A 24127-nucleotide genomic window follows, 5' to 3' on the forward strand; every position below is an offset into this window, starting at 1 on the left:
TTACCAAGCCTTTTGTCATTTCTTGTTACATTGGCCTGATACATCTACGTGTCCCGAAAAGTGTGGAAAGCTCTGCTGTACCCAATAGCTGTGTAGAAGCAGGAATGCCCACAACGGGGGTTTTAAGAGTGGGGTCTCTCTCGAAAGCGGGTCCCAGGCGAGTGGGGCGAGGGCAGGGGAGCGTGGCGAGCGGGGAGGCGTCTTGGCGACCTTGCCGCGCGCCTCCTGCCGGGCTGTGGGCCTGGGCAAGGTCATGCTTTGCAGCGAGCTGCCTGCTTTTGATCCCGGGGGAAACCTGAAAACTCTCGCATTCCTGGCATAGCAGCGCCGGGCGCCGCCTCTCGCGCAACCCAGCCTCCCTGGCTCTCCTTGCAGCTGGAGGAGGAGGAGGAGGAGGAAAGAGGGAGGGAGGGAGGGACACCATTGAAAGTCGCCTTCCTTCCAGCAGGGGGGAAAAGGAGGAGGGAGAGGAGGCAGGCAAGCTGGTCACATTCACACACACAGAGAGAGGCAACCTCGCATTCACCAAGGCGCACTGCTCAAGGAGCGCACGCACGCACAGCACTCTCCGCCCGGGCTTTGTGGCAACTGGTCGTCCTCTCCCCCGCAAACCAGAGGAAAAGCACCGAGTTTGCGCTTTTGGGAGGCCCGGGACTACGTTGGGAGAAGGCAAGGCTGTGCTGCTGCTAGTATGGTCCGGTGAGTATTCCCCTCACAGCGGAGCCTTCATTCATGTCTTCCCAAAATGTGTGTGTATGCGCCCATTCTTCCCCAGCTTATTGCAGCCTTTGCAGTTCTTGGAGGGCTCACTCAACCCAAGAAACTCGCAATGTGGTGCCTTCTTTAAAAGCGAATCGTATCGTCAGTGGTTGTCGAAGGCTTTCATGGCCAGAATCGCCGGGTTGTTGTGAGATTCCTGGGCTGTCTGGCCATGTTCCAGAAGCATTCTCTCCTGACGTTTCGCCTTCATCGATGGCAGGCATCCTCAGAGGTTGTGAGGCCTCACAACCTCTGAGGATGTCTGCCATCGACGCAGGCGAAACGTCAGGAGAGAATGCTTCTGGAACATGGCCAGACATCTTAGGAAATTCATATAACAACTCTACAATGGTTGGGTTGTTGTAGGTTTTTTGGGCCATATGGCCATGCTCTGGAAGCCTTCTCTCCTGACGTTTCGCCTGCATCTATGGCAGGCATGCTATGGTTCATAGGCTGAGTAAATCCATGTCTTCTTGAAGCCTGGGTGTTATGCACTCTTCAGCAGTCCTGATTATTCTTTGGAGGCTAAATACATCTGTGTCTTTTGGGGTCGAAATGTCTTGCACTCTTTAACAGTTCATACTAGCCTTGATTCTTTGAAGGCGAAGGCAAAGCATATCTATTGGAGTCAGAATGTGATGCCCCCTTTAAGAGCCAAGAGGGATGATTCTTTGGGAGCAAAAAGTCAGATCTGCACTGAATTTATGATATGGATTGACACTGACCACATTATTTATTGAGTTGTTTATTTATATCCCGCTTTATCTCTCAAAGTGGCTCACAATCCAAAATATTGCAACTTAAAATATACAAATATACAATAGTAAAACAGTATATCATTATTTATTATTATCATATCAGTAGTACTATATTTAATGTATTAGTATTATATGACAATATTGTTACTATATACTACTATATTGCATCATGTATTATTAGTATATTGTGTTGCATTAAAATATAATATGTATCTATTTCATATATTAGTATTATTTTACAATATTATTACTCCATATTATATTGCATTACAATATTATTATATGTATATGTATATATATATATATATTAGTATTCTTATATTACACTATTATTACTATATATTACTATATTATTAGTATTATATTGCTTTACAGTATTATTATATGTATATATATTAGTATTATTATATTACTATATTATTACTCTATATTACTATGTTTTATTAGTATTATATTGTATTGCATTACAATATTTTAATGTCATATGTATATATTAGTATTATATTGCAATGTTATTACTATATATTACTATATTGTATTAATATTGTATTGCATTATAATAATATTATTACTATATATTACTATTACTATATTGTATTATTAGTATTATATTGTGTTACATTCTAATATTATTAATATTATATGTATATATAATATATTATATTATTAGCATATAACAATATTAGTAATATATATATATATATATATAATATTATTAACTTGTACTATACCACTATATTGCAATATTATTACTAATATTAGGAATAATGTGTTGTTTGGCAGTGCAGGTCCAGCCATAGTCAAGCCATGCCTGAGGTCAAAATGTTATGTACTCATTGAGAAGCAATAGTAGCCTTTAGTGATTCTTGGAAGGCCAAGTCACGCCATGGTGAAGTGGGATGGTTGCACTCTTGGTTTTCGGGAGAGGTTTCTTCAATCCCTTTGGCTGGCTCTGGTTCTTGCCCGCTTTCTTTGACTGGGTTGTTCTTGAGAAAGTTGGGCAAGCAAGGCCTCAATGTACAGCTGGAGTGAGCGAGGGTTGCTTTGAACTCCTTCCTGTGCCATTCTTTGCTTAATTCAATGTGCTTGTTTGGAGGTGTCGGTTGTTGAGTTGGGGGTTCAGTTGTGAGTATGCATCCATCTATACATTGTGCAAGCATGCTTTGTGGTTATCTGGAGATATGTCTAGTTTTGGCTTTTGTCTCTTCCCGGCTGCTGCTGCTTCTCATAGCTGCGCGAGCCCTGGCTTCTCACTTCGCAGGAATGTTAATTGCAATCCAAACCCGGATGATGTCAGCGCAGAGCTATGTGGAAAACAAAGAGCGGCGGCTGCAAGCGAGAAGTAGGCAAGCAGGCAGGCGGGCAGCAGGCGGCAAGGCAGAGGGACCAGGCGGAGGGCTCTCCTGCTCTCTTGCCTTGGGCTTAGAAAGACTGCTTTGGGAAAGTCAGCTGGAAAGAGGAGAAGGAGGGATGCTTCCCTTGGCAGCCATTGTAACTAAGGGTGCCTCTGCACCAGCCATGGGCAAACTTTGGTCCTCCAGGTGTTTTGGACTTCAACTCAATGAAGTTCAACAGGGACAAATGAAAGATACAGAATGGGAATGCCTGGCTGTACAGCAGTCCATGTGGAAAAGATCTGTTGCACCATGAGCCAACAACATGGTGCAACAGCTAAGAAAGCCCATGAGATTTTGGCCTGCATAAATCAGAACATAAATCATGCCACCCTTCTGTTCTGCCTTGCTCAGACCACACCTGGAATTACACTGTGTCCAATTCTGGGCACCACACTTGAAGGGAGATGTTGGTATGTGTCCAGAGGAGGGCGAGTCTGGAAAACAAGCCCTATGAGGAGCAGCTTAAAGAGCTGGGCATGTTTAGCCTGCAGAAGAGAAGGCTGAGAGGAGGCATGATGAGGGCCATGTATGTAAGGGAAAGTCATAGGGAGGCAGGAGCAAGCTTGCTTTCTGCTGCCATGGAGACTAGGACGCGGAACAATGGCTTCAAACTACAAGAAAGGAGATTCCACTTGAACATCAGGAAGAACATCCAAATTGTGGGAGCTGTTCAGCAGTGGAACTCTCTAACCCGGAGTGTGGTGGAGGCTCCATCTTTGGAGGCTTTTAAACAGAGGCTGGATGGTCATCTGTCATGGATGCTTTGAATGTGATTTTCCTGCTTCTTGGCAGGGGGTTGGACTGGATGGCCCATGAGGTCTCTTCCAACTTAATGATTCCATGATTCTATTAACTCCCACAATTCCTAACCGCTTCAGGCCCTTTCCTTTCCTCAGGTTAAGCAGCTGAGGGGGAAAAGGAAGGGCTTGGGGCTGTTAGGAATTGTGGGAGTTGAAGTCCAAAACACCTGGAAGATCGAAGTTTGCCCATGCCTGATCTACACTGTTGCATTCATGCCACTTGAGACTACTTGTAATTTCCCATGGCTTAAAGCGGTGAGGGTTTGGGAAGATGGGAGTTTACCAAGGCCTTTAGCCTTCTCTGGAAAAGGAGTGCTGGAGTCTCCTCGAACTACAACTCCCAGGATTCCATAGCATTCAACTGCATGAGTGTACTCTAAAGGGCAGATTCTTCAGCAAGCATGCACATGCCACAAAAGAAACATATGGCAGTTAGTGTGCATCGACACTACCAGGGCTCAATACTATGGAATCCTAGGAGTTGTGGCCGCTTCTGCAGAAGAAGGCTGAAGACTGTGTAAAGCTGCAACTGTCATGGTTCCAAAGCATTGAGACAGGGCAGCTCAATGATGTCAAACTGCATTCATGGAGGCATTGAACGTTTGCCATTGCATGTTGGAATCCGTCCTGAGTCCCCCTTGGAGAGATAAGGAGGAATATAAATAAAGTTGTTATTATTATTCCCTCTTATAGATCAGTGGTTCCCAACCTTTGTTCCTCCCACAATTCCTAACAGCTGGTAAGTTAAAGTTCAAAATACCTGAAAGATCAAAGGTTGTGAACCACAGGTAGATGCACCCTGAGATAGAGCGCAGTTCTGGAAAAGTGTACCAACTTTGCTATTATAGAGATTAAGGGTGCATTTACACCAGGCATGGTGTAGGAATTGTGGGAGTTGAAGTCCAAAACACCTGGAGGGCCGAAGTTTGCCCATGCCTGATCTGCATTGTAGAATTAATGCTGTTTGACTTCGCTTTAACTGCCATGGCTGAATGCTGAGGAATCCAGTGAGCTGTAGTTTGACAAGGTCTTTAGCCTTCTCTTCTCAAGAGTGCTGGTGCTTTACCAAACTGCAACTTACTGGATTTCATAGCAATTGAGCCTTACCAGTCAAAATGGAGTCAAACTTCATTAATCTAGTTGTACCCTAAAGCAATGGTGTTGTCCTTTGCTAGGAGGAACCTCCATTAGCCGCAGTGGGATTTGGTGCCTGGACAGACAAGCATGTAGGGGATCACCAAGGCACAGTCTTTTGCTGGAGTCTTTTCCAAAAAGATTTGAGTTCCTTCCTCTCTTTTCACAAGATCATGTCGCCATTCAAGTAAGCGAGTGTTAAGATTGTCCTGTCAAAATGAAGGTGACCGTAGTGACTATTATTTTGACAAATAAACAAGGCTGTTCTCCATTTTTCCTTCATCCCGACCACATTTCCTGGAGATCTAAGGGTGGAACATACCAGAAGTGAAATATAAACCTTGACTTTAGTGCAGTTCAAAGTGCTGTGGAAATAACAAGATAATAAGGTTGTCTTAAAATTACTATGAAATCCACTCCTTTTCTGAGAGAAAAGTAGCATACAAACACAATAAATAAATAAAGTATAGAGCTCAATTTCTTTCCTTCCTCCTTTCTATCCAGGAGTTACATTGGGAACAGGGCTTCTAGCCTCAAAACAGTGCAAGGGTTTGATTTTGCTGTGGCATTAAGAGGGTGGGAGGATCAATACAAGGACTCTTGCAGAATTAATCTCTTGTTTATCTCCAAAACATGCTTTTCCTGTTTCATGGGCCCTTCCACACAGCCATATAACCCAGAATATCAAGGCAGAATATCCCATAATATTTGCTCTGAACTGGGTTATCTGAGTCCACACTGCCATACATTCCAATTCAAAGCAGATAATGTGGGATTTTACTCTGCTGGGCCCCTCTCCCCAGTGAGTATTTCAGCACCTTTTGTGTATAGTACACCGAATATTATAAAATGTGGTGTTCTAGGGCATGCACAGAGCACCCTCCTTGGCCATAGTCAGCCTTCAAACGCCTAGGATCAGAAGGCAAGGCTTCAGGGACAGAAGGAGGGCACCCTTGATTTCCAGCTGTAGATCTTATCTTTATTCGAAATTGGCTACCAGTTGCTTTGCAGCCCCTAGAGTACCTTTCTTGGTGAGAGCTCTCATTTCACGGAAAATGAATGTTTAATCAGAAATCACTCCAGAGACCATTTTTGTGCTCTATTTCCCATTCTTGGGTCAAATTAAGTATTCCTTTCTCCTAGAGGAGAGACTTTTTAAAGAAATTATTTTCTTGTGAAAGATTAGGGCAGCCCTGCAAATGGAGATGGAGACAGGAATGCTGTTTTGCAGCCAACTTGTAGTAGATAGCTATGTGGGCCGGCTTGAGGGTGTGTGGGGGGATTGCCACTGGATAGCAAAATCCCAAGTTTCAGATAATTTTCCCTTCCAAAAAGCCTTGTAATAATTTGGTAGTCTTGAGTTAGAATTTGTTTGTGAGAGCTTGGATAACAATTCCCAGAACCCTTAGCCAGCATGGCCCTGCACCATTCTGGCAGGGGATTCTGGGGGCTGTTATCCAAAAGAGCTGCTGTTCAAAGCTCATACATACAGCTAGTTCATTTTAGGGGACCAGTATTTCATTTATGCACTTTCATAAATGTTAAAAACTTACTCATAGTATCTACAAAATTGTTTCATTGGGCAAAGTATGGGGTTAAGATTGGGGAATCTTCACCTTTGATTCAAATTCAGATAGATCTTCTAGACCGTTGCACATCAGGTCAGTTGTATGTTTTCATTCATGTCTTTCACTGGAGGAAGAGCCTAATTTTAGAACTGTATGTTCTAAAATTGGTCCAATAAGGCCAGTGTTCAGGGCTACTGGGAGTTATAGTCTTAACAATAACTGGATAGCCATATTTCCCAATTCTGTCATAAAGGAATATACCGCTATTGGAAGAAAGCCATTGGAACCACATATGTTTGTTTATTCTACCAAACCTCAAGTTCCCTTGAGAAGTTTGTACTAGGTATTAATGAGCAATTTGGACCAAAACCAAAAAGCCACCAAATAGCTTCCTTCCTTCCGTCCTTCCATTTAAATTTTTGCATGTATCCTTTACTTGTCCTCCACTGTGGAAGTATATACCATTATGTCATTATTTTCTCACAATGACTGTGCTAGGTAGGCTGTATTGGCTCTATGAAGAAGGTGTGAATTTTTTTTAAAAAAATAAAACCCACCTGGATTTTAGTCCCTCGAGTCATTTTGTCTCTTACTTAAAAACAGACCACATTGGGAAACTTTTTTTCGGCACTCTCTCTAGTCACTGAACTATGATGTGTGTTGACCCTTGTTCTCTTTCTTTTCAGAATCATTTGGCAAGACATTGACTGCTAGATTCCAGAGGAAACCTTTTTTATTGTTTTCTCTCACTTTGGTGCAATTGGGACATACTGGTGGACAAACACGAGTTGAGAATGAGGACAGCAGAGGATTCCTCTGGGACTGTCCTTCACCGCTTGATCCAGGAGCAACTGAGGTATGGCAACCTCACTGAGAATCGTACCCTCCTGGCGATCCAGCAGCAGGCCCTGCGTGGAGGTGGTGGTGGAGGAGGAAGTGGTGGTAGCCCACGGTCCTCCCTGGAGAGTCTCACCCAGGAGGAGAGCCAGATGGTCCAGCAGTCCACACGGCAGGAGCCCCAGGGCCAGGAGCACCACGGTGACCACTTCTACCTGGAGAATAACATGTACCACCTCTACCAGCCTCAGCATAAAGGAGAGGAGCTCCCCACCTATGAAGAGGCCAAAGTTCATTCCCAGTATTATGCATCACAACGAGGAGGTCAGCAGGCTGGAGCAGCCTCATCTGGGGTTCAGGCTGAAGGGGGCTCACGCCGAGCCTGTGTTTCTGATGCTGGAGGCAAACACCAAGACGAGTCGCTGAAAGAGCTGAAACATGGACATGTGCGATCGCTGAGTGAGAGGCTCCTGCAGATGTCGCTTGAGAGGAATGGAGCTAAAGCTCAGAACCACATGAGTTCCTCTCACAGCTACCCTCAGCTGTCAAGGCAGCCCCAGCTCTCCGTCTCCAGGGGGAAACCCACAGAGGCTCCAGTATCCTATGGCCAACCTCCAGAATACCCCTATCTAATCCCTTCCCAGGAAGCGTCAGGTGGTTACCTCCCAGACCCTAGGCACCACTACAGAGAAGATCCAGGATTTCAACATCCTGAAATAAGGTAACCTTGCCCTTATATGCCAGCTGTCACTATTCTGCCTTCTTCAGATGTCCTGTGATTAGCTCTCCCCCATCATTCCCAGGTTACCTGAATGGGGACAGTAGAGTTGTAGTCACCAAACCTGGTAGATGTGGGCTGGGGGCTGTTAGTATATACCTTCTTTGCTATTACACTTCCTCGTGAGTTTCAGTGTGGGTGAAAATGGAGGTTGTTCCAAAAATTTGAATCCATTTCAAGTTGCCAAGTCATCTGGAAATACATTCTTGGCTGGGGTTACCAGGCCTTCTAGGATCATTAGCTTGATCCAGCCACTGAATGCTTGTTGGCTTCACATGACTGTCTGTTCCATCTGTTTGGATGGAAATTGCTTTCTTTTTTTCCTAGAGAAGGAGAATGATTGCATTACATAACCAATCTAGATGGAAACACATTGACTCAGAATGCTGGGTTCTGATTTAGTCTGAGAGACATAAGCTAGTTTAGGGTTTGCCTGTCTTTTTCCAGATTTACCTTTACAGCTTCCCCTCTCCTGAGTCGATTTGTAGGTATGGTTCACTTTCTTTTGGGAAGGGGTCCTTCTTTTGGTTAATAGAAGGAAAAAGAGACTGCTCTTTAAGGGGGAAGGTATGTTTAAATTACACAGGCATATTTAAAGGAAATACACTGTGAACAATCCAGATCTTGGGCAAGTAATTCTTTTGGATGACATCTTCTGCAGGCAAGGAGATTGGGCTTCTTGTCCTTGCTTGGAAAAGTGATGTCCCTAAGAGGAGAAAGAGGGAACATCTGTTTTGTGATCAGCAGAAGCTGTAGGTGGTTGCATAGTAAACGTGCTGGATTTTATTTTCTTCTTCTTTGAGGGAAGTTAAGTGCTTCAGGAGATAACCCCAAAGTAACCAGAGTAAGCCTGCAAAATATGAATGAGGATTTAGCTTGGCATCCTGTCTCTTTTGCATATCACTGGCTTCCTGAGATTATGAGTATTGCTGCCAACAATGAACAAGTATGCAGATGGCTAATCTTGGATAAAAGTATGGCATTTTTGAAGCCATTGTACAAACGGCTTTCCTATTTGCATAGGAGTTACATAGTTTTACACAGCTCTTAAGAGAGCATTTACAATGAGTTTTGCAATTGCCCGCCAGAGTTTGTGACTTACTGGCAAGCAGTAATTTTGAGAGAGTTGAAGGGAACTGAATCCTAGTTTTCTCACAGTGAGGCAAAGTGTTGTGAATGCTGACAGGAAGAGATAATGTTGGAGACAGGAAATAGACTCTTTCCTGGGGAAACAAAAGGAGGGGGTGGTGGCAGCTATATGTTGAATGGTCAGTGCATTTAGTCTTGTATGTTCCAAGATCACAAGAATGCCAGAATGAGTCTCCACCAGGCAAGTTTCAGTCAGATGAGGCCATGTCTTCTCAGGAAGCACCTTCCCATTAAGGCACCATGTTGAATTCTAAGAATTCCAAGAATCTCAAACTACTCTCGCAGTTGAAAGCTATGCAGTTAGCAACCATTTTGATGATGAATTTTACAAAGCAAAAATAAGACTCCTGAATGTTAGAGAGATTTCTGTATTTATGGTATGCTTATTTCAGTGTTCCAAACCAAATTTTGACTACAATCAGCCATCCACATTCACTGGAGTTAGGAGCACAGGACCTCTGTAAAAGTGAACAAATATGAATAAAGAAATGGCTCTATAGGAATTTCTAGGTCCTCCATCATGTCCCTAAGACCAATTTCTACTGGAAACTGACTATAGAATCTCATTGGAGGACCCAGAGATTCCTAGCAAGATGCTCTCTCTAGAAATATAGGTCCTCCAACAGGATTGGAGAAAGTTGTCCGTAGAGTCACACTGGAGAGCCTAGAAATTCCCAGAGAGAATATTTTTGATCAAATCCACAACAAACTGAAATGTAGAGGGATGACTATATTTCAAAACATAATATTTGCATTCATATTTATATCCCATGTGAAATTGATACACTTTGTTTTTCTTGACTACTTTGTTCATTTGAATGTGCCAGCTTATGCTGTTCACCTTGGCCTAACACCAATGGGACCACAGTGAGGCTTAATATTAAGTCTGCTGTCTAGCTGTGGTGCTTGACACTAAGTTCAGCAGAGACACTAAGTTCAGCAGAGAATCCGTGTAGTATTATCAGCAACTTCAGTATTTCCCTCCAGATAAACATACAAAAAGAAAGTGTTTTGGGATAGCCTATTCTCCTGTATGAATTTTGCAATGCAAATTTACTTGTGACTGAACGCTGGTCTAAACTTTTCAAACACTAAATGGGGCTGTGTTATATGTTTTGGTTGACTGTGTCTTTCAACAGCATTCTGTGCCCATCTGTGTTTTCAACAATTGCAAGGTGCTGAGTGATAATGTTTGCTTTGGGTAGGAGTAAGCGTATCAACATAACTTTTTACAAAATATATTTTGGGTTGGATTGGAAAAGGCAACTTGTCCTTACCCAAGCTCTGATCTTGACCATTCTGATTGGCCTTCACTTTTTTGGGAGTAAGGCTCAACCAAGGAATGACTTTGGAGAATAGAATTGATGGCACAAACTGGTGCTATAAAGTTAGTGCATTATGAAACAAGGTTATTTCCCATATATTGTTATTTATTCGGCTATGTTTTGTAAGTATCATAGTGGTGAGTTTTGATAGCAGATTCTATGGCAGGATTTGTGTAATACTAAGAAGTTAAAGTTACTTCTTTGTGCTCTAAATGGCTTGAAGCAAAGTTGGTAGCAGCATGGGGAGTAGGGAGGGAGTTGCCTTCATTGGATAATCCTTTCCTCGAAGTAACATAAATTCAAGATATAAAATCCTTGTAGCTCAGTGACTTGCATTGTTCATTTGACTGCACCAAGTATGTGAGCTAAAGCTCTCTGTTTGTGCAGGACTAGAGCAGTGTAGGCGAGTGATAAATAACACTCACAGTTGCAAAATGCTTCTCTTTAATTCCCTGCCATCTTCTTTCTTTAGGGTAATGCAGACCCAGATGTCCCAAGCTTTCTTGCCACAACAAGCTGCCATGTGCCACAGCCCTCTGGCATCACTCTCTTCAGCAGGCATGGAGGCCCTTATGTCAGCCCAGGTGGCTTCTGCCAGTAACCACTTCTCCCAGATGGAAGCTGTACTGATGGAAAATGAGAGGATGCTGAGAGAAAATGGCAATCTTCAGAGGGAAAATGAGTTGCTGCGGCGAGAGCTGGAAAGCTACAGTGAAAAAGCCAGCCGAATCCAAAAGGTAAAGGAGAAAGCATAGCTCTACCTTTATCAGCAATTCGAACTGTCCAGAGCACATGAAATAGATTCAGATCCAGATGTAGGTTGAGTGGCTATACAGTTTTCCCCATGCCTATCAGTTGTTCATCATAACACTGGAGTTTAAAACCATTTTCGTTGTAAGAAGTGAGTACTTCTGGCTATTCCTCTGAATTGGTATAGGTGAAAATGCAGCTATGGAGATCCAAGCCTTATATTATCTAATTAGACCTTGGAAAGGCAAAAGTGAGTTGTCAACCTTCTGTGTCAAGCCAACGTTCCTTGCATAGTTTGTTAGAAGAACAAAGAATATAAAGAATACAGTTATCCCTAAACTGATATTTGAGATATCTTTAAAATTAAAATTCTTTCCTTTGATCCTTTCCTAGTTTTTCTCTTGGATCCCCTTGTTAAACTCTTGTGCCGAAAGATCAGCGGTTTGAATCTAGGGGAGAGGGGGGAGCTCCCATTTGTTAGCTCCAGCTTCCCATATAGGGCATGAGAAGCCTCCCACAGGATGGTAAAGCATCTGAGCATCCCCTGGGCAACGTCCTTGCAGACTGCCTATGCAGACTGCCTATTCTCTCATACCAGAACAGCTGCTTCTAGGAAACCAAAGGACAATTTTCCTGAAACTTTCCTCTTGTCTGTTTATTTTCAGAAGCAGCTGTCATGAAAATAGATCTTTAATTTCTTTTCTTTCTTAATATTATCTCCCTACCAATTAAACAGCTGTGGAATGCAAGGACACAGTATCTAACAAGTTTTAAGCTGAAGCAGTTGTTGAGAGGAGATTAAAAGGGTCTATTCACCACCTCTAGTAACAGTTGTGCCTTCATTCTCTTTATCAGGCCCCCACCTCTTGGGGTCTGCACCCGTCAGGTCACAAAGCCTTTTGTGCTGAAATGCACAAGGAAAGGTCTGTTGTAGCCTGGCTTTAAGCAGAGCCAAAACTGCTCCCCTCTGAACCAGCTGTGCTGTTTGGGGACTGCAGGAGGCATGTGCCACGCCTGCAGAGATGGGGATGAAAAATGGATATGCCAAACCTGCAAAGCAGAATAAAAATGGCCATGTAATTGGATGGCAGAATCCTGCCAGCTAGGATGGAGAGACAGAAAAGAAGGAAGCACACATTGCTATATTTCCTTATAGCGAGAATGAATTACGTTTACTTTTTAAAATGCTTCGTTTTTCAAAATTCCAATTCATGATTTTATGGGTCTTCTGTTGCAGCCTGCTGTTTGGATATAGTTAGCGTTGCCACTTTCCTTGTACAGCTACAATCACCTTCATTCTTTAGTAGTTTTAGCAGTACATTTTCCTGCATATTGTTACAATTAAACTGCATTCCATGTTGAACTTAGGCTGAAGTTTGCACTCCCAGCAATATATTGGATGGTTCAGCAGAAAATCAAGAGTAGGCTTTTAGAACTGGGAAAAAGAATTACACAATGGTTTGCATAGATCAGTGTTTCTCAACCTTGGGGTTGAGACCCATGGTGTGTGTGTGGGGGGGGGGGGGGGGGGTCAGGAGGAGGTGTCAGAGGGGTCGCCAAAGGCTATCAGAAAACAGTATTTTTGTTCATCATGGGGTTCTGTGTGGAAAGTTTGGCCCAATTCTATCATTGGTAGAGTTCAGAATACTCTTTGATTGTAGGTGACCTCTAAATCCCAGCAACTACAACTCCCAAATGACAAAATCAATCCCTCCCAATCCCACCAGTATTCAAATTTAGGTGTATGGGATATTTGTGCCAGATTTGGTCCAGTGAATGAAAATACATTCTGCATATCAGATATTTACATGACGATTCATAACAGTTGCAAAATTACAATTATGAAGTAGTAACAAAAATAATTTTGTGGTTGGGGGTCACCACAACATGAGGAACTGTATTAAAGGGTCGCAGCATTAGAAAGATTGAGAACCACTGGCATAGATGATTTTGGAGTAAGAGTCCAGTAAAATTGATATCGCCTTCACTATGAAAGTTACTTGACTAGTTTCACAGTTGTACTTTTGAATAACAGTGAAAGTGTTGTGAACTATCTTAAAATTTTGGGAACATAATTTACTGGACTGCACCTGTTAGTATTTCTCAGCCTGTACAGTCAGTGGCCCTGATGGCAGGGAAGGATTTTGTCAACTGTAGTTGAAAAACTAACCTTTCCAAATGAATCTATCAGAAAACAAGTGCCTATACCTATATAGGCACAAAATAATATATGTCCACACACACATGCTTACTTGTGTCCTACACCTTTTAAATAGATTTGAAATTGACTTGGAAAAGTCATACCCAATAGTCTTGGAATTTTGCCCTGTACTTGGTATGTTTTCATAGCAATTTCAGTAATATCCCTAGCTTGCAACATCTTATGCTAGTGCAGCTCATACCTATCTGTTTTATGAGCCAAAGTAAACACCAGCATTCAAATCTGTTCTTAGACATTGCGGTGTCAGTATTAAGAAATACTTGCTAATCTTCAATATTCCTACTCTGTTCCCAGAATTTGAATTTGAGTTAATATTTGTTAATATGTCTTCATACAAGCAATATTTTAACTGAGAACCCTTTTTTTTCTTAGCTGGAGACAGAGATTCAGCGAATTTCAGAGGATTATGAAAACCTAATGAAAGCATCTTCGAAGCGAGAGACATTGGAGAAAGCTATGAGGAACAAGAAGGATGGGGAGTTGAGGCGGCTGCAGGACTTCAACCGGGATCTGAAAGGTTAGACTTTGCATTAGTCCTTTCAAAGAGTCTCCTTTGGGGGAGATAAAGCAGGGTATAAATAAATATTATAATAATATGAATACAAAGAAGAAGAAGAAATAGTAATTGTAAAAGTAGAGGAGATAGTAATTGTAAACAAGTTAGATTAGAACTTCCAGTGCCATGGACCATTTGAAATAATTTGAAATAATCCACTACCACTAATATGGATCAATGGATTCTGTAACTACTAGATGTCATGGCAAACACTTTAATTCAATGGTACACTGAAGGTGGTGAATAGAGAGTAGTGGCATGCATGTTCATAGTTCTTCAAACAGGAGTTGGGATCTTTTACTCTCTGGATGTTTTGGATCACAACACCCCTAATCCATTCACATTGCAGGAAGGGGGTGCTTAATGGGAGTTGTAAACCAAACCATATGGAACACTAGAGTTGCCCATTCCCTCTTCACAGTGTGGATGAGAAGATAATTTGAACTAAGCCTAAGAGGACCCTGACACATCTAATGTAGGAGAAGAAATTAATAAAACTAAAATATGATAGTTTTAATGTTTCAAACCCAGAGAAAACTTTAAACCTAGAAAAGAAAGAGATGCCATTTCTAGCAACCAGGTGCCCCATATTGCTGCATACTACCAATGCCAATCTAAGCAGCTCTTGGCAATTCCCATCATTCCTTACCATTGACTAGGGTTATGGAAATTGCAGTCCAACAACCTTTGGAATGTTGCATTTTGTCCACTAGTGTTCATGTGATACTGAACCTCCGTTTGCCCCTGCCCCAGTCTATAGCATTAGCCGGTGGTGGAAAATGCCCATGTTCTTCTGGTAATTATTACAATGTTATCTGAATAATGTTGTAATCTGATTTTCCTTTCAATCCACCACAGAGCGTTTGGAGTCTGCAAATAAGCAGTTGGCCAGTCGGGCACAGGAACAGCAAGATGGTCACCAAGGGACGATGGCAAAGCTCATTGCCCAGAGTAAGTTCCTCTTGAAAGGTTTCTGACATTTTAACTGCAGCGCTAGCCCACTTGGGCTGCTCTTTGTACTCATTCCTCTTTCTCAAACTTCTGCTGCAAGAGAGTTGGGAGGGAAAGAAGGTTTAAAGTCCCTTTAAGATTGAGGAGGAGGCGGATCCTCCCTTGGAAGCTTTTTGCCATTCCCCAGAGAGCGCTAAGCTGTTCTTGGCACTTAAACTAGAGCCATTAATCACCAGAGCCATCAGTGTGACCTGGATTCTTTGCATTCCAGTGGCTGTTCCGGCTGTTCCAGCACGCAGGCTATACCCCCTCCGTTTAAAGTCCTAGGCTAAGTTCGTGCATTCTCTCTCTCTCTCTCTCTCTCTCTTGCTGTTCTGGATTTTTTAAAGAAAAAAAACAACAGAAACTCTTACCAGGAATTGTCTTGAGAGAAATATGGAAGCAGAGGGAGGCAGGAAGGAGCTTGTTCTTAATTTTTCAATATTCAGTGCAAGAAACCACCCTTATTATTACTTCATTGAGACACACACATTTCTGCTGCTTCCTGCTGAAATACGTTTCTTCCTGACCTTGCAAATACAGCTGTGTGTAATCAGATGATCTTATGCAAAAGCACTTCGAAATCAGCTGCACTGCTTTCAGTGTGGCTTCCATTCTAGGCATCCTGTTTTATAGTTCAATCCCAGTCTAATATTAAATGTTATGCCCCCTCATAGCTGGCTGTTGCAGAGTGGTCTTTAGTCATTTCACTAACTTTTTAAAGAAGTTGCATTCACATAAATCAGTCCTACTTGTTTAGTTTGGATAAATTTGGCTTTTTATGCCATCTGTTATGATGGGCAAGCTACTATTTCTTAGAGTCTAGGATATGGGAAATGAGACATTCTTGCTCATAGTCTCTTTAGGGATTTTTTTAATGGCTGTAAGTTACCTTGAAACCCAAACTGGGGAAAAAGTAAGATATAAATATGATAGTAGTTATCATAACCAGCAATTTTAGTTGTTCACAACTATGGTTGGTGATTATATGGAAGCTGATAGTCCAGCAACATCTAAAAGGCTGAAGGTCCCCCACTCCTGGTTTACAATATTATATTAAGTTCGCACACATACTTCCTTTAGTTCATTGTGCCTATACATACTTGGTGTCCTTCCATGGTCACATAATAGAAAACAGCAGTTTAAGAGTGGCCAAATTAGGGCTCTAGTAGCCAAGGTTATTTAACAAGATCAAAGTACCCTTGGCACAGATGTCAATTTTCTGTGAATTTTCTGTGTCTTGCAGTTTCCTGGGTCCAATGCAAACAGTCAGTGGTTGCTGAGACTGCAACAACATTGATTTGTCTTTGAATTAATCCATGAATAGATAGTGTAATGAAAATTCAGTCCATAGATTCTGTGAAGAATGTTTTTGGCTGTAGTGTTGTTTCTACATTAAGAAAAGAATGGGTAGCTATATATTTTTAATTAACAGCTTCTTGGTATGTTACTTCCAGACTATGAGTATCAACAAGAAAGAGAGAAGCTACAGCGTGAAATTACACGACTACATAGTGCCAGTGAAGACCAGCGTCGGCGGGCTGAGCTGCTGGAACAGGCGCTGAGTAGTGCCCAAGTGCGGGCTGCCAAAACAGAGGATGAGCTCCGGAAGAAGCGGGCATATGTGGAAAAAGTGGAAAGGTTGCAGCAGGCGCTAGCACAGCTCCAGGCAGCCTGCGAAAAGAGAGAGCAGCTGGAAATGCGCCTTCGCACTCGCCTTGAGCAGGAGCTGAAGATGCTGAGGGCTCAGCAGGTGAGGGAAGGCCAAGATGCTGAAAGAACAGGGCACACAAAGCTGCAGCCTTGCAAATTTCAGGAGTTATAAATCTGGGTTAGCTAGTTTCTGATTATTTATTTCTATATATCTTCTCCATGGTAGCTGTTTTGTTTTGCATTAACTTGAAGGGGAAGTGTCCACAGTCAAGGTGGACAATTTCTAAATTTGGATGGGGTGTGTCATTTTCACTTTCCCTCACACCTCAGCAGGCCATGTTCTAAAATTTTCTGGGATGGACAAAGTACAAAATGACAAATAAGGTCCCCATAAATCCAGGGATTTTTTTTCCCTATCTCAGCCATGAAACAGTCTTCTTGTGGAACGGGACATGATGTTTCAGAATCTTATTTGAAACATTAGCTAAATTATATTTGTGAGAAATGAGATTTCTCTCCAGATGTCTTTTGTTTCATCTGTCCAATCAAGATTGTCCAAGATTAATGTAGGGTTGTTAGTTAACTACCTGGCCTACCAGATTCAAAATGATCTGATCAAAAACAGTTAGCAGCTAACTTTTGGGACTGGCATGAGTAAGCATATGATATTTTGTTATGCATTTAACTCTCCCTGCACTCTTTATGAAGGTCTGCTACCCCAAGTGTCAAAAGCACTTGAAATTAACTTATTAATTTGGAAACACAAAAGGGAATACAATATGCTTTGTCAGTAAATCTTCATTTGGAACAGTCATTCTCAACCTGTGGGTCCCCTGATGTTTTTGCCTTCAACTCCCAGACAGCTGATAAACTGGCTGGGATTTCTGGGAGTTGTAGGCCAAAACACCTGGGGACCCACAGGTTGAGAACCACTGATTTAGAGAAACTGAGTGTTTTTTTAATGGCTGCCATTTTTAGATATGCCATTTTTAGATATGTAGTCATTTGGTACGCTGAGATGAGCCAGCATCCATGGCTCCTACAATAACGCATGTGTTGGATAACAACCAAAAGAAAATTCTGTTGCAAAGTCTGTGCTTCATAAGTGCAAACCCAAAGTGCCAAAATTTCTACAAGTAGTTGAATTCATGTTCTGCCATCAGTACTGGATATCAATGTTGTTTTTCTTTGCCAATTCAGAGACAGATGGGAGTGCCTGGCGGAGGATCTGTTGAGCTGAATGCCCACATGCTGTCTGAACAGCTGCGAGAAAAGGAGGAGAAGATCTTAGCCCTGGAGGCTGACATGACCAAGTGGGAGCAGAAGTACCTTGAAGAGTGCACCATGAGACAGTTTGCTATGGATGCTGCTGCCACCGCTGCTGCGCAGCGCGACACCACCATCATCAACCACTCCCCGCGCCAGTCCCCCAACAGCAGCTTTGATGAGGACCTTTTGCTGGCAAACCACAAGCACCAGGAGATGGAAAACAGGTTGGTCCTACTAGAGGAGACATTGAATAGTAGTCTTGGCCTGATCCCAACATAATAGAGAGGACTGGTCCCTTCCATATTCTCACATGGTCTTTTCTTCTTTATTTCCCAGGCTAAAAGAACTTCATGCACAAATACTTGAGAAGGATGCTGTTATCAAAGTTTTGAAACAACGCTCTCGTAAAGACCCCAGCAAGGCTAACCAGAGTTCTCTGAGGCCTGCCAAATCTGTGCCATCCATCTTTGGAGCCTTCGGTTCCCACTGGTCAGGCTCCTCTTCCAGTGAAACTGGCTCTCAAAGCAATCCAGGTAATAGGAGGCTTTAGGTGATATCAAGGGATGAGAGATATTCTGTAGTTATATAATACACCTAGAATTCCTTTTGTCCTTTCCAAGAAACATTTGATTGTGGCCATACTTTGTATGATATTCTTTTTAAATCATTTAGATTTTTGTTCTTAAGAAGGGATTTGATTTCTTTTGGCTGTCATTTTTCCATTCCTGTGTGTTTTCCCAAATCAAGAACATAAAGTGGTTGGAGACATCTATTGCTGACTGTGACAAAGAGCCCACTTAAAGTTTATTGTTTACTGTGGTTTGTAATGAACTATGAAAAGTATGGTTTGCAAGGATGAACCAATTCCAGTATCTTGTTCCTCAACCTCAAAATCATAGTTGAGAAGATTGAAATGTGACACATAAATGGAGCTTCTTAGACGGTTGGTCAAGACTTTAAGCCATGAGTGGAATTATTTTCTCTATTTGATTGCCATTCCGTGGTCATTGACTAAGCCCCGGAATCCACAGTCCAGCGATGAAATGTTCTTGCTCTTATCTAAATATCTCTCAGTGCTGATTTGGGTAGTAAAATATTGTCACCAGAGTTAACCTCTTGTTGGTAAAAATTCAGAAGAAAACAATAATATATAACTGCCACAAACCTCCATCTTTTAACCAGGGACTTGTTGCTAGAAACTTGTTTTAATTTTATAAGTTTATTTTAGCTTTTCTGAATTTATTCATCTAAAGAGGGCTCCATTTTATTGTTTCCAGCAGCACACAAGGCCTCAGCAGAAACGAACACCCCATCACCTTGTGACACTTTCCATGCCAAATGTGGTAGCAAAGATGGGAGCACCCAGACTGAAGGCTTGCCTGAGAACACCCACTTTGACAAGACTGAGTCCCATCTTGAAACCAGCAGTGGTGCGGCAAATTCCCTAGGTAGGTACCAGCTGTTGGTCTCACCCTCAGGGTGCTTGCCTGACCTTCTCTTCTGAATTCTGCTAATAGCTGTACTCACAGTACACCCCGTGAACTGCCTTCCCCTGCCAGGGATGCCTGGGAAGGTTCACATAACTAAGAGGTGAATGTAAAACTGCTTGCTGCAGGCCAAATGCCAGGATTGAGATTCCTGCCATAGTGACTAATCATGAGTTTCATGCAATGCAGCACAGGCTTATCCTCGAGGAGCAGGTGGGGCTGAAGCGAAAGGAGACAAAGCACAGAGTAAGGAAGGGGACAGGGAGAAGCATACAGGCAGTTGCTTGTCCCACCACTGATTTCAGTGGGTCTGCAAATCCAGTTGAAACTAACAATTGACTTTGGGCCAAGGACTGATTAAATAGTTTTTTGTAAGGAGTTTGAAACTTCCTATGCAGCCTTGCAGATATTCCATTCCACAGTAAATAATAAGTACACTACAAACAGCCCACTGCTCAGATATCCTGCGGAAGACAGGCAGATATTTTTGTAGAAAGGGCAATTTCTGTGTAGCTGCTGTCTGGTTTTTACTTCCTCAGCTTTGATGTCATCCCATCTAAGGGCAAAAACATTAGTTGGTGTTGGACTGAAACCCCATAATTCGCCACCAGTGACGATGCTAGTTATGAGCTGTGGAAGCTTCTGTACAATAACATTTTGGAAAGCTTCATGTTCTGCATATATTTTGAGGGGCTCTTAACAGTGCTCAAAACTAAATCCAGGAGGAACCTTGTGTCTTTAAGTCTACAGAAAAGATACAAAGCACATACATGTTTTAGAATTTATTCTGGTGACCAGATTAGATCTGTTCCTACAACTTGTGGGCTGTGACAATTAGTCTATGTATGGAACATATTTCACTAGCATTTGGGAATGACTGCAGAGATCAAGGCTGATGTGCTTTATCAAGATTTGAGGCCTATGCCGTTCTCAGAGAATAAGTTGCATTTTTCAGTGTTTATCTCTGAGGCTGTTTATATTATAGGTCATAACATGCAGGATAGTTTTCAGATGCAAAGCACATTGGATATCACTGGTGGCTAATGTTATTTTCCTGCCAAATATAGTTTTGAATTTTTTTTCCTGACATGGTGGCCAATTAAAAAGGGGCTGTTTCTGTTTTTTATCTTTGCAGAGAGTTTGCCAGCTGCTAAAGCCCTGGATCTGTCAGACATGGTGGAGATTCTTATCTGAGGGGCCGAGATTCCTCTGCACACTTCATGTGCCCAAACCTAGCCACACTTCTGTGCCTTAGCAGATTGCTGCCTTATTGGGACGGTGACTAAGGAGAGAGCATAGACTGAGGAACTCTTCCAAAAACTGGAAACGGCTGTGAAGCATGGGACAGAAAGTCTAAGCAAGAGGTGCCGGAGGAGAAACATGAATATGGGATATGAAGCCTCAATTGCAGTAGGTTTCTTTTGGACAGTGGGTGCCCTCTGTATTCCAGAGCAGGAGTCTTCCCCTTTCTGCAGTGGATGGCACAGCAGCTGGACCACTGCGCATAGAGTGATGCTGACATAAAGACTTAGCTGCTCCATCAGTTATTTGCTAATAGTTTCCTCAAGAGATGGAAATGCAAATTGGGGGATTCAAGTGGGATTCTTGTGCTGCCAGGCTGTGGCCATGACCCTGCAGAGGCCAACTTATCAGGTTTAGGTCCTGGAAGCAAAAACCTATGCCTAATTTCACTGGACTTCTCCTGGCAGGTACCTGGACCTGAAATGTAAGCTATGTATGCAAAGGGGTGTTATTTGATGCTTGGCCAAATGACAAAATCCCTGCACCATTTCCCCCTAATCTCGCCTCCCAAGAAAGAGACTGCTGCAGATCCTGGGGATTTCAGACAATCTCTTCCATTCTTGCCACTGGTACTGGGGAAGAGGGAAATCAAGGTGATGTTACCACATCTTATTTTTATTTTTGTAAATAATAATATCTCTGAATACAAGCCTAATAGTAATCAACATTTCAGCCACAGTCCTCTTGCTTTGCACTCTTCCTTCCTGATAACTTGCAGTAGATCTGCCCATTTTCTCTATTTGTTCCTCAAAAACTATCCACTCACTCCTCCCTTTTTGTTTTTAGATTTCTTGAGTGTTTGCTTTTTCCTTTCCTTCATTTCATATCCTGTTTGTCCAGAGTTAAATATCCGCCTTCGGAGTCCTTCAAATTCCATTTCCTTTGAAGCAATTTCCCATGATGCTTCAGACTGGAATTTCCCTGCTCTGTGTTTGAACAGCAGCCGCAGAACGGCCCAGGCATTTCTGTTCCTGTGTGTGTTGGCTGTTTTCAAGCTGCCTCTTCTGAACTGGATGCGTCCCCATGTGGTGTAGATCAGCACAGCTGTATTGGAATGAGTGGTCTTGTTTCCCCAGCTGGTGTAACACTGGGGTCATTCCAACAGCGGGGAGAACTATCTGATCCAAGGCAGAATCAGGACTGGGCTTCTTCCTGACATGAAGTGTCATGATTTAAAGAGGGAATTGGAAACTATGCCGAGAGAGTGGGCGAAGTATGGTGTGGTATGTGTGTGGAGGTTTGCGTTGAGGTGGTGTGTTTTTGAAGTGAGGGCATGTGGCCAAGAAGGGGGAGCCATTTCCCCCCTAAAGAAATAAAGGGCATTTGTGGGAATGATCTGACTGAATATGGATGTGCAAAATGTCTTGAGGTATCAGATGTGTCTCTTCTTTTAAGGCAGACTACTACTAGATAAGGTATTGATTGCAGACATATCCCTCTCTTTCCTTGGAACCACTCCAAAATCTGCAGTAGAAAGCCGTTTACACTCCTCTGCCTACTGACAGCTGGCTTCTGACAGTGGCCAACTTCGATTCCAAGTTCATAATGGACTCTAGCAAGTCATGGTGCTTTCTTTATTCTGCCTTCACACACTTTCAGTCCTCCTCCAGGATCTCCCCCATCTGTGATAAACGGTGCATTTGCTGGACAACTGCATTAAAACAAGATGGGGAAAAATCCCCCTCCATAAATAATGTAAAAACGTGTTCAGTTATTGTGCATTGTTTACAAAGTTAAAACAAAGCAAAAAAAAAGTTATGAGAGAGAAAGAGACACAGCTTAATATATTTCATATTAATATTTGGTATTCTTTTTAAAATATTTTTGTGCTGTGAACTTTTTTTCTGCCAAAGACAGTGAGGGGTGTTTTTTTTTCTTTTTTTCTTTTTTTTTTGGTGCATTTTAAGTTATCTCAGATATTTAAATGTAAACTTGACTTTTATTATGCCGCCCTATACCGAGATTGCTGTAGCATTCCACTTGGTATCACAATATTTTAATTAAAAAAATTGTCTAAACCCTTGTTTTTGTTCTTTTGTGTGTTATGCTGTTTTTGTGAGTGGGAGGTTCCAAAAAAGACATCAAACCCACAAATATGCAAGCAATGGAGAAAAACCATTTGTGCCTTTTTGCCCTCATTTGTTTGTGCCTATAGACATAGAAGACAACACTTATCCCGCTAATCTTCTGTGCCCATCTACAGTTTACCTTATCACGATCTAGTTGTCTGCAGGGGCTCAATTTACTTTAGAGCAGCATTTCTGAACCTGGGGATTGGGACCCCTGGGGGTGGGTCGCAAAGGGTTGTCAGAGGGGTCACCAAAGACCATCAGAATACAGTATTTTCTGTTGGTCATGGGGGTTCCGTGTGGGAAATTTGGCCAATTCTATTGTTGATGAGGTTCAGAATCCTCTTATTGTAAGCAAACTATAAATCCCAGCAACTTCAACTCTCAAATGTCAAGGTCTATTTTTTTCCAAACCCCACCAGTGATTACATTTGAGCATATTGAGTATTCATGTCAAGTTTGGTTCAATCCATCATCATTTGAGTCCACAGGACTCTCTGGATGTAGGTGAACTACAACTCCAAAACTCAAGGTCAATGCCCACCACACCCTTCCAGTATTTTCTGTTGCTCATGGGAGTCATGTGTGCCAAGTTTGGTTCAATTCCATAGTTGGTGTTCAGATTGATTGTAGGTGAACTATAAATCCCAGCAACTACAACTCTCAAATGACAAAATCAATCCCCTCCAACCCCACCAGCATTCAAATTTGGGCGTATTGAGCATTTGTGCCAAATTTGGTCCAGTGAATGAAAATACATCCTGTATATCAGATATTTACATTATGATTCATAACAGTAGCAAAATTACAGTTATGAAGTAGCAACGAAAATAATTGTATGATTAGGGGTCACCACAACATGAGGATTAAGGGGCCGCGGCAATAGGAAGGCTGAGAATCGCTGTTTTAGAGGCTACTTTTTAAGTGTGTCATCATTCTCCAAGAGTGATTTGCCAAGACTGTAGTCCTATATATACATGCTGAAGTTGGAGAAAGTCCCAATGAAGTAGTACTTCTGAACTGAGATGTATAGAATTGCACTCCAGCTGTGATTGAGATGTTCTTTGCGCTACAGAAACACTATAGTTGTACAGTAGCATATACCAGTAGATAATGTCAATGGTTGTGCCAGTGTTTAGGGTAGTGATGGCTGTTTCTTGAAGCTCCTTGAAGAAAATAGAGTTTTAAAGTGAAACAATCATTCTGGTTGTCAAGACATCCAAATCTCAAAATACTGAAATTTTCCAGGTTAGGGATTTATTGCCCTGCATAACTCCTTACCCTTCCATGTCTAACAGAAATCAAATTCAATGCATAGATTTGCA

At 42.3% G+C, this 24127-nt stretch overlaps 1 protein-coding gene across 2 annotated transcripts; it reads left to right on the forward strand.

Moving 5' to 3' along the window:
- The first annotated feature begins 446 nt into the window (after positions 1–446).
- On the forward strand, positions 447–22751 carry AMOTL2 (angiomotin like 2). 2 transcript variants are annotated; one of them, XM_060767997.2, is made up of 10 exons: positions 447–699; positions 7103–7974; positions 10978–11242; positions 13849–13993; positions 14891–14983; positions 16480–16775; positions 17876–18168; positions 18281–18477; positions 19222–19392; positions 20567–22751. In XM_060767997.2, the coding sequence occupies exons 2-10, from the start codon at positions 7211–7213 to the stop codon at positions 20623–20625; spliced, it is 2283 nt and encodes a 760-aa protein (XP_060623980.2). In that variant the 5' UTR covers positions 447–699; positions 7103–7210; the 3' UTR covers positions 20626–22751. The 2 variants fall into 2 exon arrangements, with proteins under 2 accessions (XP_060623980.2, XP_060623981.2); XM_060767998.2 differs by having other exon boundaries at positions 19225–19392.
- Positions 22752–24127: the final 1376 nt, after the last annotated feature.

The sequence above is a fragment of the Anolis sagrei genome, chromosome 3, assembly GCF_037176765.1.
Source record: "Anolis sagrei isolate rAnoSag1 chromosome 3, rAnoSag1.mat, whole genome shotgun sequence".
Taxonomy (NCBI): Eukaryota; Metazoa; Chordata; class Lepidosauria; order Squamata; family Dactyloidae; genus Anolis; species Anolis sagrei.

Excerpts from the sequence above, each read along its gene's own strand:
- AMOTL2 (XM_060767997.2), top strand. The coding sequence starts at position 7,211 with ATGAGGACAGCAGAGGATTCCTCTGGGACTGTCCTTCACCGCTTGATC. Across the intron at positions 16,776-17,875 it reads AGATGCTGAGGGCTCAGCAG|AGACAGATGGGAGTGCCTGG; the intron begins GTGAGGGAAGGC and ends TTGCCAATTCAG. Across the intron at positions 18,478-19,221 it reads TGGCTCTCAAAGCAATCCAG|CAGCACACAAGGCCTCAGCA; the intron begins GTAATAGGAGGC and ends TATTGTTTCCAG.